Below are 13,790 nucleotides of genomic sequence, written 5' to 3' on the forward strand. Positions count from 1 at the left end.
CCCCAGAGTTTGTAGGACTAGTTCTTTATGTCCCAAACTGGCATCAGCAAGCTGAGCAGTCCCCAGTGCTGCCAGCCATGAGGCTGGGGGAGGAGGGGATGGTAGTTGCTACGGGGAGAGTGAAACCCACCAGTCTTTATCGCAAATTACCAGTCCTCCTCCTGTTCCTGACTGGATGCTGCAATGTTACCCCAGGCTCCAGAGTTTCAAAGTTGTTGATTTAGACAGTTTCTGCCAGTTCAATAGTTGTTTTAATGGAAAGACTGATTCCTGCTCCACCATCTTCCCACAATCTGCATTTTCACAGACCTTTGTGATACTACTTCTTTGGTTTTCCTCTTTTGGATTTATTCATTCATTCCACAAATGTTCACTGAGCACTGACTGTATGCCACACACTGTTCTAGTTTTGGGAATACTCAGTGAACTCAACAAAGGTGCCCTCATGGTCTTACTTTCTAGTGGGGGGGACACACCGTAAACAAATAAATAATGTTACATTATGATAAATGCTGTTCTAGTTTGCTAATTCTGCTGGAATGCAAAACACCAGCGATAGATTGGCTTTTATAAAAGAGGTTTATTTGGTTACACAGTTACAGTCTTAAGGCCATAAAGTGTCCAAGGTAACACATCAACAATCGGGTACCTCCACTGAAGGATGGCCAATGGTGTCTGGAAAACCTCTGTTAGCTGGGAAGGCACGTGGCTGGCGTCTGCTCCAAAGTTCTGGTTTCAAAATGGCTTTCTCCCAGGACGTTCCTCTCTAGGCTGCAGTTCCTCAAAAATGTCACTCTTAGTTGCACTTGGGGTGTTTGTCCCCTCTTAGCTTCTATGGAGCAAGAGTCTGCTTTCAGCAGCCGTCTTCAAACTGTCATCTGCAGCTCCTGTGCTTTCTTCAAAGTGTCTCTCTTGGCTGTAGCTCCTCTTCAAAATGTCACTCACAGCTGTACTGAGTTCCCTCTGCCTGTCAGCTCATTTATATGGCTCCAGTGATCAAGGCCCACCCTGAATGGGTGGGGCCACACCTCCATGGAAATATCTCATCAGAGTTATCACCTACAGTTGGGTGGGGCACATTCCAAAGAGACACTCAAAGAATTACAATCTAATCAACACTGATAACGTCTGCCCACACAAGATTACATCAAAGATAATGGCATTTGGGGACACAATATATTCAAACTGGCACAAATGCCATGAAGACAATAAAAAAGAGTAGGAGAATAGAGAGTGAATGGAGTGGAGGGAAAGGGATGCTCCTTTAGACAAGTTGGTCAGAAAGGGCTTCTCTAGTGAGGTGGCATCTAAATAGCTCTAAATCAAGTTAAGGGCCTGAGCCACGAAGAGCAAATGCAAAGGCCCTGTGCCTATTTGGATGTATTATGTCCCTTACAAAAAGCCATGATCTTTAATCCAATCTTGTGGGATATTGGGATTAGGTTGTTTCCATGGAGATGTGACTTACCCAACTGTAGGTTAAACTTTTGATTAGATTATTTCCATGGAGGCGTGGCCTGGCCCATTCAGCATGGGTCTTGATTAGTTTACTGGAGCCCTTTAAATACATTGTTATAGGCCCAGATGCTTGCCGGCTTAGCTCAGAGATGCTTGGAGTTGTGGCCCCCTGACATTGGCTGATGCTCAGACACTTTGGAGAATGCCATTTTGAAGCACAACATGGGAGCAAGCAGACACCAGCCATGTGCCTTCCAAGCTAACGGGTTTTCTGGACACCAGTGGCCTTTCTCCAGTGAAGGTATTCTCATGATTATGCCTTGGTTTGGGCACTTCTATGGCTGTAGGACTGTAAATTTGTAACTTAATAAATCCCCATTATAAAAGCCAATCCATTTCTGGTATTTTGCATAATGGCAGCATTAGCAAACCACAACAGGCCCTGAGGCAGAATCATACATGGTCAGCTGTAGCAAAGAGGAGTTTTAACTTTAGATGTAAGTAGGTAAATAATATATAAATTTTTTAGAATTTAACAAAGAATTATGAATACTGAATCTATTTAATTTTCTTTTTCTTAGTTGCTAGGGTACTAGAATAGCTAGAAGGAAAGAACGGAAATGGAGTAACTGTGACCCATAAAATTCTTTGAAATTTGCTATATAGCTACTTGTTAAATTGTAATTTGAAAGTTATCACCTTTTTTAAACAGATGTTTTATATTACAATAAAGAAATAACTGAAACTATGGTACCGTAACTCACAACATTCTTTAAAATTTCCTATATAACTACTTGTTAAATTGTACTTTGAAAGTTATTACCTTTTTGCATGTATGTTATATTTCACAATAAGGAAATAACTGAAACTGTGGAACTGTAACCCATAATATTCTTTGAAATTGAATCTCTAACTACTTGTTAAATTGCGTTTGGAAAGTTACCGCTTCTATGTAAATGTGTTATATTCCACAATTTTTTAAAAAAAGTATATAAATATTAAGTCTTGCCAAGTTAGATAATACCACAACTAGCAAAAACTGGGAGGAGGCAGAAGAAATAAGTGCATTACTTAACTGATTTTCAGAGAGGGAAATCAATAAAATTGATTTTATTGACATTTATAAAATAATAAATAGATGGCTTCATATAGTATTTAAAGGCAAAAAGGCAATCACTAGGAGGAGTAAAAATAGTAGCCAGGGCAACTAAAGAGACAATAACAAATTCAATACATTGTTGGGACATATGAAAAAATTGGAATATAGACTGAAAGCTTTATATCAGTGTTAAAGTTCTTGAATTTGATAACTATTTAAGATGGTTACATATGTGAATATCTTTGTTCTTTCAAAGTATACCTGGAAATAAGTGTTTAAGGAGCATGGTGTATACAACCTATTCTCAAATGTTCGGAAAATTGGTAAATTAGACAGACAGATATGTATGTACATACGTACATACATAGAATGATTCAACAAATGTGCCAAAATATTGAAATTGGTGGATCATATGGGGGGATGGTATGTTGGAGTTCTCTGTATGGGGTGTGTATTATTTTTGCAACTGTCTTGTAAGTTTGAAAGTATTTCAAAATTAAAAATTTAAGAAAAAAAAGTAGTAGCCAAGAGAATCATTGGAAGGTTAATGGGGAGAGCCAGGGGCATGTAGTACAAATGTAATAAATCACTTCTATAGTAGGAAGTAAAAAATACATTCTAAAGTTGCTAATCAGAATATAAAAGTGAGTGGGTATTTTTTTTTAATTTTTCCACTTTCATTCATCAGTAATTGTCATCCTTCAAGTTAATCATGAAAATTCCCATAAAAGAAAGGGTTGGAATGGAAAAAAGTCAACAAAACACCTAGTGTTTTAAAGATTCTTTTGGTACTTTAGGAAAAAGCTGATAACTTGTCATTTTATGTATTATTTTTTTCAATGACCTTCTCCACTAAGTAGGAAAAGTTTAAGTACTACCCATTTTGGATGTGAAATTAAAATATCATGGCCTATTGTAGAACAGATGCTTATGAATGTGACATTTTAATCAAAATCACTAGTATACTGGTTAAATGTTTAACAACTCATTGCAGCATCTGCCCATTTCTCTAGTTCAAATCCTCACATGATGGCCAATGTTCTAGTTTGCTAATGCTGCCTGAATGCAAAACACCAGAGATGGATTGGCTTTTATAAAAGGGGGTTTATTTGGTTACATAGTTACAGTCTTAAGGCCATAAAGTGTCCAAGGTAACACATCAGCCATTGGGTACTGTTCTAGTTTGCTCATGCTGCAGAATGCAAAACACCAGAGATGGATAGGCTTTTATAAAACGAGGGTTTATTTCACTACACAGTTACAGTCTTAAGGCCACAGAAAGTCCAAGGTAACACCTCAACAATCGGGTACCTTCACCGGAGGATGGCCAATGGTATCCGGAAAACCTCTGCTAGCTAGGAAGGCAGCTGGCGTCTGCTCCAAAGCTCCGGCCTCAAAACGGCTTTCTCCCAGGACATTCCTCTCCAGCAAGCTTGCTCCTCCTCAAAACGCCACTCACAGCTGCACTCACTTCCCTCTCTTTGAGTCAGCTCATTTATATAGCCCCACTTATCAAGGCCCACCCTGAATGGGCGGGGCCACGCCTCCATGGGAACATCTCATCAAAATCATCTCCCACAGCTGGGTGGGGCACATTCCAAGCAAATCCAACCAGCACCAAAAACGTCTGCCCCACACAAGACCACAAAGATAATGGCATTTGGGGGACACAATACATTCAAACTGGCACAGGTACCTTCACTGGAGGACGGCCAATGGTGTCCGGAAAACCTGTTAGCTGGGAAGGCACGTGGCTGGCGTCTGCTCCAAAGTTCTGGTTTCAGAATGGCTTTCTCCCAGGACGTTCCTCTCTAGGCTGCAGTTCCTCAAAAATGTCACTCTTAGTTGCACTTGGGATATTTGTCCTCTCTCAGCTTCTCTGGAGCAAGAGTCTGCTTTCAACGGCCATCTCCAAACTGTCTCTCTAAGCTGAAGCTCCTCCCTCCATTCCAGTGCGTTCTTCAAAGTGTCCCTCTTGGCTGTAGCTCCTCTTCCAAAACGTCACTCTCAGCTGCACTGAGTTCCCTCTACCCCTCAGCTCATTTATGTGGCTCCACTGATCAAGGCCCACCCTGAATGGGTGGAGCCATGCCTCCATGGAAATATCTCATCAGAGTCATCACCCACAGTTGGGTGGGGTGCAAAGAATTACAATCTAATCAACACTGATAACATCTGCCCACACAAGATTACTTCAAAGATAATGGCGTTTGGGGGACACAATATATTCAAACTGGCACAGCCAATTTCAGACTACCAACTTGAGGTCACTGAACATGGAGATGGGAAGAGGTACCAAGGAGTTCACCATTAAGTACAATTCTGCCATGCAGATACAATAAATGTTTATAAATAACCTCAATAGCACAGATGAGAGCAAAACATAGCAAAATAATTAGTGAAATGATGGATGATGAGTATTCATTAACTTTGGATAGAATATAACTCATTTAACTGTAAAGTAGGAATTTAATTTTTAATTATGTCTGTGTTAAACAACAGGTCTGCAATATTAGTGAAAACTGATCAATAAGCTTTCACCAATGAAAGCACACCGATGAAAAATTCTCCAAAGGTAAACTTGAAAACAGGACCGAAGTCTTTCATATAGACTTGCTGTTCTAGATCCAATAGATCCAATAACTGCTGCATATCAATATTGGTATTAAAAGAAAAATGACACTTCAATTAACAAAAATTTAAGGATTTTTTTGGCAGAAATGTTGGCAGAAGTTGTATATTGCTACAGATGGCATTTTCAATAACATGAAAGGAAACAAAAATACCCTTTGTTTTCCCATATTTTAGGTAACTGATTGCATTCACACGAATAGTCTTCATTCATACTAATTTTTTTTCTACTCATCCATCCATACACTGGACAAAGGGGAGTGTGATCCACATGGTTTTCCCAATCACATTGTCACCCCTCATAAGCTCCATTGTTATACAATCATCTTCAAGATTCAAAGATTCTGGATTGTAGTTTGATAGTTTCAGGTATTTACTGCTAGCTATTCCAATTCGTTAGAACGTAAAAAGGGTTATCTATATTACTCAGAAGAGTGCCCACCAGAGTGACCTTTATTGATCAACACCATGCATGACTCAAATTGCCCCCATGTCAATAAAAAGACTTGACAGTTAGGGTGGACATCCATCTTCCCCACCCTTCCCTTTAGCTCCTGACACAAGACCCTTCCAACAATGGCAGCTGGAGTGGAGGAAACAGGGTGTGGGGGGCCCCAGAAGCAAGAGGGAAGAGTGGGAAAGAGGTGGTGTTAACACTTCTGAGACTGGCCACAGGAAAAGCAGCAAAGCCACAGAGCTGAGTCTAGACTCATGGGACCCTGCTCTTGGCTTCACCTCAGTTCCTGAGCCTCCGTGTGCCCATTTGTGAAATGGAGCTGAGGATCCTGTCTGCCTCCTCTCCCTCTATGAGAAAGGAGGGGGCAGGGGAGATGAGTAGATGAAGACTTTCAGCTGGGGGAACAGAGGACTACTTCTTGACCAGCTCGGAGCTTGGAAGCCCTCAGCAGCTCCTTCCCCTCCGTGGAGTGCAAATTAGGACTGGATATGCGGTTTATGCCTTGCAGGAAGAAGGTTCTGGTGGAGAGTGGGTGAGTCCCACCCCCATCCTATGCCTGCCCAACTGAGACAAGACAAAACATGGGGGCAAAGCTAGTTTTGTTTTAGCAGAGAGAAGGTAAAGTGTCTCCTTGGTCTGAAGTTCTCAAACTGTATAAAATTGTATGGATACCACCCACCCCCCCAGACCCCCACTCTCTCCCCCACTGGGCCCTAGGATCTCATCTTCCAGGAGTAGGGAAGTAGCTGAACTTTTATTAGAGGAAGGCAGGAAATATGAGTTTGGTTTTTTAAGTTACATTTTTTAATAATATAAAAACCTTTAATAATTTCAGAAACTTGGACCGGGATAGGTAGCAGAAGAGAAAAGGGGCCCAGAGCTTTACCCTCTACTACCGACCACTTATGGGGAGTACTTGGGGGAGGAGCACTCTAACCAGCCCCATAACTTCAAGTCCCTGAGGGCTGTGGGTATAGACAACGGCAGGCTTGAAGGGGGTGGAGTCAGGAGGATGCAGAACTCAGAACCTGGGGTGAGGATGAAGGCAAATGCCCTGGGCATGGTCATGGCACTTCTTAGAGGCCAAAATCCATGTGCCCCTCCACATTGGTGCCCCCTTCCCCAAAAGGTTCTGCAGGGGCCAGGCCCAGCCCAGGGCCACTGGGGAGCAAATCTCAGCATCTGCCCTCAGCGAGTCTAGTTCCTCCCCAAAGTGGGTGGGTGGAGGCTGCCCATTTTAGATGTTCAGTCTCTTCTTTCTGTCTTCTGCTCCCTGGGGCTGCGAGGGGTGGGGCAGGCGGGCAGAGCACTGGGCGTCCATGGCAGGCTTTTACTGGAGGCCTGTGGCATGGGGTTCTCCGATTTGCTTTCTTGGCTTGACGAAGGCTTGCTGTTCAAGGCTGTTGGCACCCAGTGTGGAGGAGTTGTGAAAACTGTCCTTGTCAGCGCGTTGGCCATGTCTAACTGGGTGTTCTCCAGCTGGGTGATGAGCTTCTCGTTCTCAGCCCCCAAACCCCCTGCCCCTCAGGACGGGTCCTCGTCCCCAACACACACACACACACACCATTATCACCTCATGGCTAGGGAGGGCGAAGGTGCTGGCTGGCCTCTTCTTGCTTTTGCTGTTGTTGGTCTTATGTCCTGCCCCACCCCCACCCCAGCTCATGGTGCCGCCCCCTGACATTTTCTGTTTCTGCTATTTGCTGGGCTGCAGGTTCCTGCTGATAGTGCTACCATGTGCTGCCACTTCTGGAAAAGACAAGTCTTGAAGTAATGGTGGGGGCTGAAGTTGTAGATCTTGTGGCGGCATGTGAGCTCCTGCATGGACTCGAGTGCCACACAGAGTTGGAGGTAAGTTGAGAAGTTGAGAGTGGAATTGGACAGCCCATACAGGGTAATGGTTTTGGAGAACCGGTCCAGCGTCTGGGGGTCCTGGGCATGCATGGCAAGGGTACTGCGGGGGATGAGTTCTTGGTGCTGCAGATGCTGAAGTGCTATGTTTTTATCCCCTTCATATCGTCAAACATGAACTCCAGGTACAACTGGCCCTCGACACACACCTGGGTGAACATGGGTTTGCTGTGCTGGGTCACTGTGCTGTTCTGGACACAGTGGAGGGACAAAGTTGCTGTGTGATGCCTCCTTGGGGTGCTTAAGGACATAATCCAGCCCTATAGCACCCTCCTCAGAGATGCTTTGGAAGTATCCAATGGTGTATCTTTTTGGTCCATCCTCTAGGCAGAAAGTGATGGTTAACATGGCAATTAACAAGAACTCAGTCTTGAAAGCATTCCACCAGAGGTTGTCCCACTCCTCTGTCCAGTTCAGAAGCCGTTTGTTAAGCTCGAATATTCTGTAGCCAGTTTGCTTGCCATATGGTGTGCACCTCCCAACTCCAGACTCCAAGTATGTAAGCAGGTACGTGAGAGTTGGGCCCACATCCCAATCCAGCGGGATACCATTCAGGGGCTCCTTCAGCGAATGCAGCTTGAATGTCTTTGGGGAGCAACTAGGACAGGCACAGCCCACTGACACCTTCATATTGTCACTGCTGGTGGTCCAACCAAGTCACGGTGCCTGCCCCATGCAAGGACAGTCCAGGCATGAGCTGCTGCCACCTCCTGCTGACCTGCTGCCCCTGCAGCGTGCCCAGCCTCAGCCCGGTGCAGATGTCCCCTGCAGCAAGGGGCCTGTCAGGTGCAGAGCAGACAGGATAGTGAGTGGGTATTATTTAATATTATAAGGATAATAAACCAAAGGATTAAAACCGGAAACTATTAATAGTTGTCTTTATTTGTGGGCCTGGGAATCCAGGAGGAGAGACTGATTTTTCATCTTCTACTCTTTAGTACTACTTGTTCATTCTCCCTTTTCTTTCTTTTTACCTTGCAAGCCTAACTATAATTTTAAAATACTTTAAAAATAATATAGGAGCTGTTTTGTTCCAAAAAGCAGTTAAAGTAACTTGCAAAAATATAAACAACAATGATAATAACAGTAATATTTAGATGAATTCAGGGAGGAGAGGAAATCGTGGTAGGAAGCCTAAAGCTAGGAAACATTAATATTTAAAACCTATTTAAGATATATGTGACAAATTTTTCATGGTTTAGGCATTAGAAGATTAATGCTTTCCTGAATATTTCTGGAAATTCTTCTAACTATACAGAAAATCCTTCTCTGGAGATACTTATCCATAGGAACCGTCTGGTGGAATGAGCCAATAATTCCAGCCACAAGTCCTAAATCATACGATGTATCAGTTTTGTTTGAAATCTCTCTTGGCTATCTCGCCTGGGAACCTTGCCTTTGCACGCCCATGAATCTAAATTTAGTTTAGATGATGGGTACCTGAAGACAGAGATTTTGTTGTTACATATATATATATAAAGGACCTGGAAACATGAAGATGGCAAGCAAGATTTGCAACACAGGCCGTCTATTTTTATTAATTGTCAACAGTTTGTGTGTGGTTAATCAATTCTGAAAGATGACAACACCTACACTGAAAAGATCACAAACATTTTACTGTTACTTATGACATGTTAATCAGCCAGCAAAGGGAGACATGGATGAGCCTTTTAGTGGCTGTGCTTTTTCAGCAAGCAACAAGACAGCTGATGTTCAGCCTACATGGCATCCTTGAGCAGATCTTAGAGATCACAGAGACCAAGTTCCACATTTTTCAGATGAGGAAATGAAACCCAGAGCAGCAAAGTGACTTGGGTCAGGGCGGGCACTCCATTCCTTTTCAGCTCCCAGTTTAGTGCTCTCTCCTCTATAGCTGACTTCTCAAAGGGAGCAGTGCTGTCCTCTGAGCATTTTGGAAATGGGGTTGGGGGCAATGGGGGTGTTTTTGATTGTCATGATTGGGCAGCACTGCTGGCATTTTCATAGGTGGAGAGCAGAGAAATAAGATGTCTGCAATATGGGAACATTCATGCCTAATGAACTGCCTTCACGCCGCACAAATTTCAAATGTCCTGTCAGATATTGTGATGGTTTGAAGCTGTATGTACCCCAGAAAATCATGTTCTTTAAGCTAATCTGTTCCTGTGGGTATAGACCTGTTGTGGGTGGGATTTTGATGAGGTTATTTCAGTTGAGGTGGGTCTTAATCCTCTTACTAGAGTCCTTTGTAACTGGATGAAATTCAGAGAAATGCACAGAAGATAGAGAGAACAAGACAGAAGCTGAGCGAGAAAGCCCCTGAAACCAGAAGCTGAAGTAGCGAAACTCTGAAGAGAAGGCAGAAACCAGCAGACACTGCTATGTGCTTTGCCATGTGACAGAGGACTCCCAGATCACTGGCAGCTGGTCTTCAGGGAAAAGGTATCCTCTTGATGATGCCTTGATTTGGACATTTTCACAGTCTCAAAACTATAAGCTTGTAAATTAATAAATTCCCATTGTTAAAAGCCAGCCCATTTCTGGTACATTGCATTTCAGCAGCTTTGCCAAACTAAAACAGATATTCATATGGGTAGAAAACCTGTTTTAAAACGATCTGAGCCTAGAGTCTTAATTCATTCAACAAATGAACCCAAATATTTTTTTTGCACGTTTTAAACATATCCTTAATTTCCCAGGAATGCAATTTCCATGCATATCAAGGGAATATTTGACTCTGTTATCTTCTGTACTTTACTGAGAATTGTTTACCATTTGTTCTAGTTTGCTAATGCTGCAGAATGCAAAACACCAGAGATGGATAGGCTTTTATAAAACGGGGGTTTATTTCACTACACAGTTACAGTCTTAAGGCCACAAAGCGTCCAAGGTAACACCTCAGCAATTGGGTACCTTCACCGGAGGATGGCCAATGGCCTCCGGAAAACCATTGTTAGCTGGGAAGGCAGCTGGTGTCTGCTCCAAAGCTCTGGCCTCAAAACGGCTTTCTCCCAGGACGTTCCTCTCTAGCAAGCTTGTGCCTCTTCAAAACATCACTCCCAGCTGCACTCACTGAGTTTTCTCTCTCTGAGTCAGCTCATTTATATAGCTCCACTGATCAAGGCCCACCCCGAATGGGTGGGGCCATGCCTCCATGGGAACAGCTCATCAAAACGATCATTACCCACAGCTGAATGGGGCACATTCCAATCAAATCTAACCATCAAGAAAACATCTGCCCCACAAAACTACAAAGACAATGGCATTTGGGGGACACAATACATTCAAACCAGCACACCATTTCAGAAAACCGTGTTGTCTGTGTCAACCCAGGTTGCCAAAAATCCTAGGTTATTAGACTCACCTATACAACACACCTGTATTAGCCTGTGTTGGAACTGTGGCATTCACTGTTTTCCTAGATAAAAATGCAAATGCTTGACTGTTTCATTAAGCCTTCTTGCCTATTCATGCCTGGACATTTACATATTGAAATGCCTTTTTCCTTCATTCCTGCTTTATAACATAGTTAAGGCATTATATTGATCTTATATGAAATTTTATGTGACGGTAGATTTTATGACCAATGAATTTCATTTATGGATGGAATAGTGAAAAGGGCATTATAAAATATTTATTATAGCTTTTGGAGCTTCTCCAGGGTCAGGTGCGAGGTTAACCCTCCACTGATGGCAGCCTGTACCTGGAGGAGGGACACATGGGGCACCTTTGGGGCCCTTTAGGAGAGAAGGACATGCAGCTCTCTGGCTGGCTTAAGCCCATGACACTGTCTCTGGGAAGAGGCCCCCAAACAGGGAGCAGAAGCCTGAAGCAGAACCCAGTGGCACACAAGGTCAGGTGGTTGTGATCCACCACAGCCTGGTCTCAACCTCCAGGAAAGAAACCAAAATCCAGTCCAAGACACCACATTGTCTCTAGCTGTAGGTTTTTTGTTTTTTTTTTTTGCCTTTTGAAACTAAATATTTAATATTTTCATTAAACGTGACAATACAATTTCAAAAGCAAATGGCAACTGGAAGCCCAAGCCCAGGAATTCATAGAGGAAACAATTTTTCAAATAATGAGGAACGCCAAGGCAATCTTCTTCCACTCCAGAAGTACTATTAGTGGCCATAATGGTGCCAGTCAGCCAGTTTATCCAGATTATCGAGTGTTTACCACATCATCAATCTTCAGAATGCTCCGAACAGTTTCTGTTGCTAGGGTCAGGGCGCTGACTGATACCAACAGAGGCTGGACAACCAGTTCCTCCAAAATGTTGGAAATTCCACCCTTTCAGACATTAATGCCTGTAGTTTTTTCTCCTTGAGCATGCCGGTTTCTTAGTTCTGTTACTGTAGAAATGGGATTCAGGCCTGCATTTTCAGCTAGGGTAGACGGAATGACCTCCATAGCATCTGCAAAAGCACGAACGCAGTAGGATTCCATACCACTCAAAGTTCGTGAATATTCAGTTAACCGCAGGGCCAACTCTATTTCTGGAGCACCACCTCCTGCAATAAGAGCTCTCTTCTTCACTAAACAGCGAATAACACATAGGGCATCATGAATGGAGCGCTCAGCTTCTTCAATCACCAATTTGTTAGAACCACGAACAACAATTGTAACTGTCTTTCCAGGGCTGGCACAACCTGTAATCTTGAGCAGTTTGCCAGAACCATTTAAACTGACTTCCTCTGCTAGCTCAGCAGAACCCAGCATGTCAGTAGTGAACTGGTCAATATGAGCAACTGGCTTGGTTCCAATTGTCTTACAAATGAATTCAATGTCTTCTCTTTCGATATCTTTGACCACCATAATCTTCATTTTATTCAGGAAATGTAATGCAAGATCACTAAGTGCATCTCTGAGAATAGATTTCTGTATGAGGAGGACATTACAGCCTGTTTTTTTTATTTGCTTCACTAAATTTAGAATATAGGATCTCTCCTCTCGCAGAACTCGGTCCATCTGGGCATAGTCAGAAACTACTATTTGGTTATCCATATCTGTTTTTGGAGCAGATAAGCAAAATTGAATAAGCCCAATCTTAGCCTTCTCAACTCTGGTTATGCCAGAATTTGCCACCTTTTGGGTGAGTACCAGCCCTTCCACCAATTCACAGTCATCAATTGTCCCACCAAGTTTCTTAACTATTTTAATATCTCTAAGATCTACACTAGTAGCTGTGGCTGGGTCAATCACTTTCATCACTGCATTTACACTCATTGGAGAAAGTAGACTTGAATATTGAGAGACAACCTTTGAGTTCAATGAAGTGGTTGCGCTATTTAACAAAGTTTCTCTGTCACTCAGTTCCACAGGTCGAGACATGTCAGTTAAGATTTCAATACCCTTTTCCAAAGCCTTCTGGAATGACTCAGAAATGATGGTTGGATGAATCCCTTTATGAAGAAGCTTGGTACAGGAATCCAAAAGAGAGCCAGCAATGATGACCACTGATGTGGTGCCATCTCCTGCTTCTATATCTTGAGCCTTAGACAGCTCTACCAGCATTCTGGCTGCTGGATGTAATACTTGCATTTGTTTCAGAATTGTAGCACCATCATTTGTAATGGTCACATCACCTTTTCCATCTTGAATCATTTTATCCATTCCTTTCGGTCCAAGGCTTGTTCTAATAGCATCAGCAACAGCTTTGGCCGCGGAGATGTTGCTGAAGCATATCTGGGCCGGCTTGTCGCGGTCCTGATAGGCGCCTTTCCCGCGGCCGCCAGCAGCCCCAGCAGGAGCCCCGCTCCGGGTAGCCACGTTCTCCGGCATGGCAAGCTCGGTTCGCTCTGTGCGGGATCGGAAAGGTCGGATCTGCAGGTTTTTTAAATAATGCAAATGATTGCTTCCCAGCACCTGAAAACTCTTTCTTGGCTTGCCTGACATTGAGACCAGTCAAATCCTTAACAAGCCTTCCAGGGCCCTTGTCTGCTTCCACAGCATTGTCTCACTCTGCTCCAGGGCCATGAGTAGGAGCCACTGGGCTTTCTTGAGGCTCCAGACACCAAACTTGTCTCCTTGATCTTCACCCAAGCTGTGCCATTGCACCGAAGCTCTTCTTTTTGGTCAGCTGCTTATTTTTTTTAGGGCTCAGTTTGCATGTGCCTCTTCCTTGGGGTGGCCCACTTTGCCCTCCATCCCAGGCAGAGGTGACCCCTTGAATGTATCTGAACAGATATACTGAGTGAAAGAAGCTAGATCAAAAAAAGGTATATACTGCCTCCCCGCTACGTGGAATCTGAC

At 43.4% G+C, this 13,790-nt stretch overlaps 1 protein-coding gene and 1 pseudogene across 1 annotated transcript; both read right to left on the reverse strand.

The window, feature by feature from the left end:
- Positions 1–6,890: 6,890 nt before the first annotated feature.
- Positions 6,891–8,186, reverse strand: LOC119535376 (annotated as a pseudogene).
- A 3,317-nt stretch (positions 8,187–11,503) lies between these two features.
- LOC119534915 (T-complex protein 1 subunit delta-like) lies at positions 11,504–13,345 on the reverse strand. Its single transcript, XM_037837464.1, is given in 1 exon segment — positions 11,504–13,345. A coding segment is annotated over 1 exon segment (1,620 nt). The 5' UTR covers positions 13,320–13,345; the 3' UTR covers positions 11,504–11,699.
- Positions 13,346–13,790: the final 445 nt, after the last annotated feature.

This window comes from Choloepus didactylus, chromosome 5, assembly GCF_015220235.1.
Source record: "Choloepus didactylus isolate mChoDid1 chromosome 5, mChoDid1.pri, whole genome shotgun sequence".
Classification (NCBI taxonomy): Eukaryota; Metazoa; Chordata; class Mammalia; order Pilosa; family Megalonychidae; genus Choloepus; species Choloepus didactylus.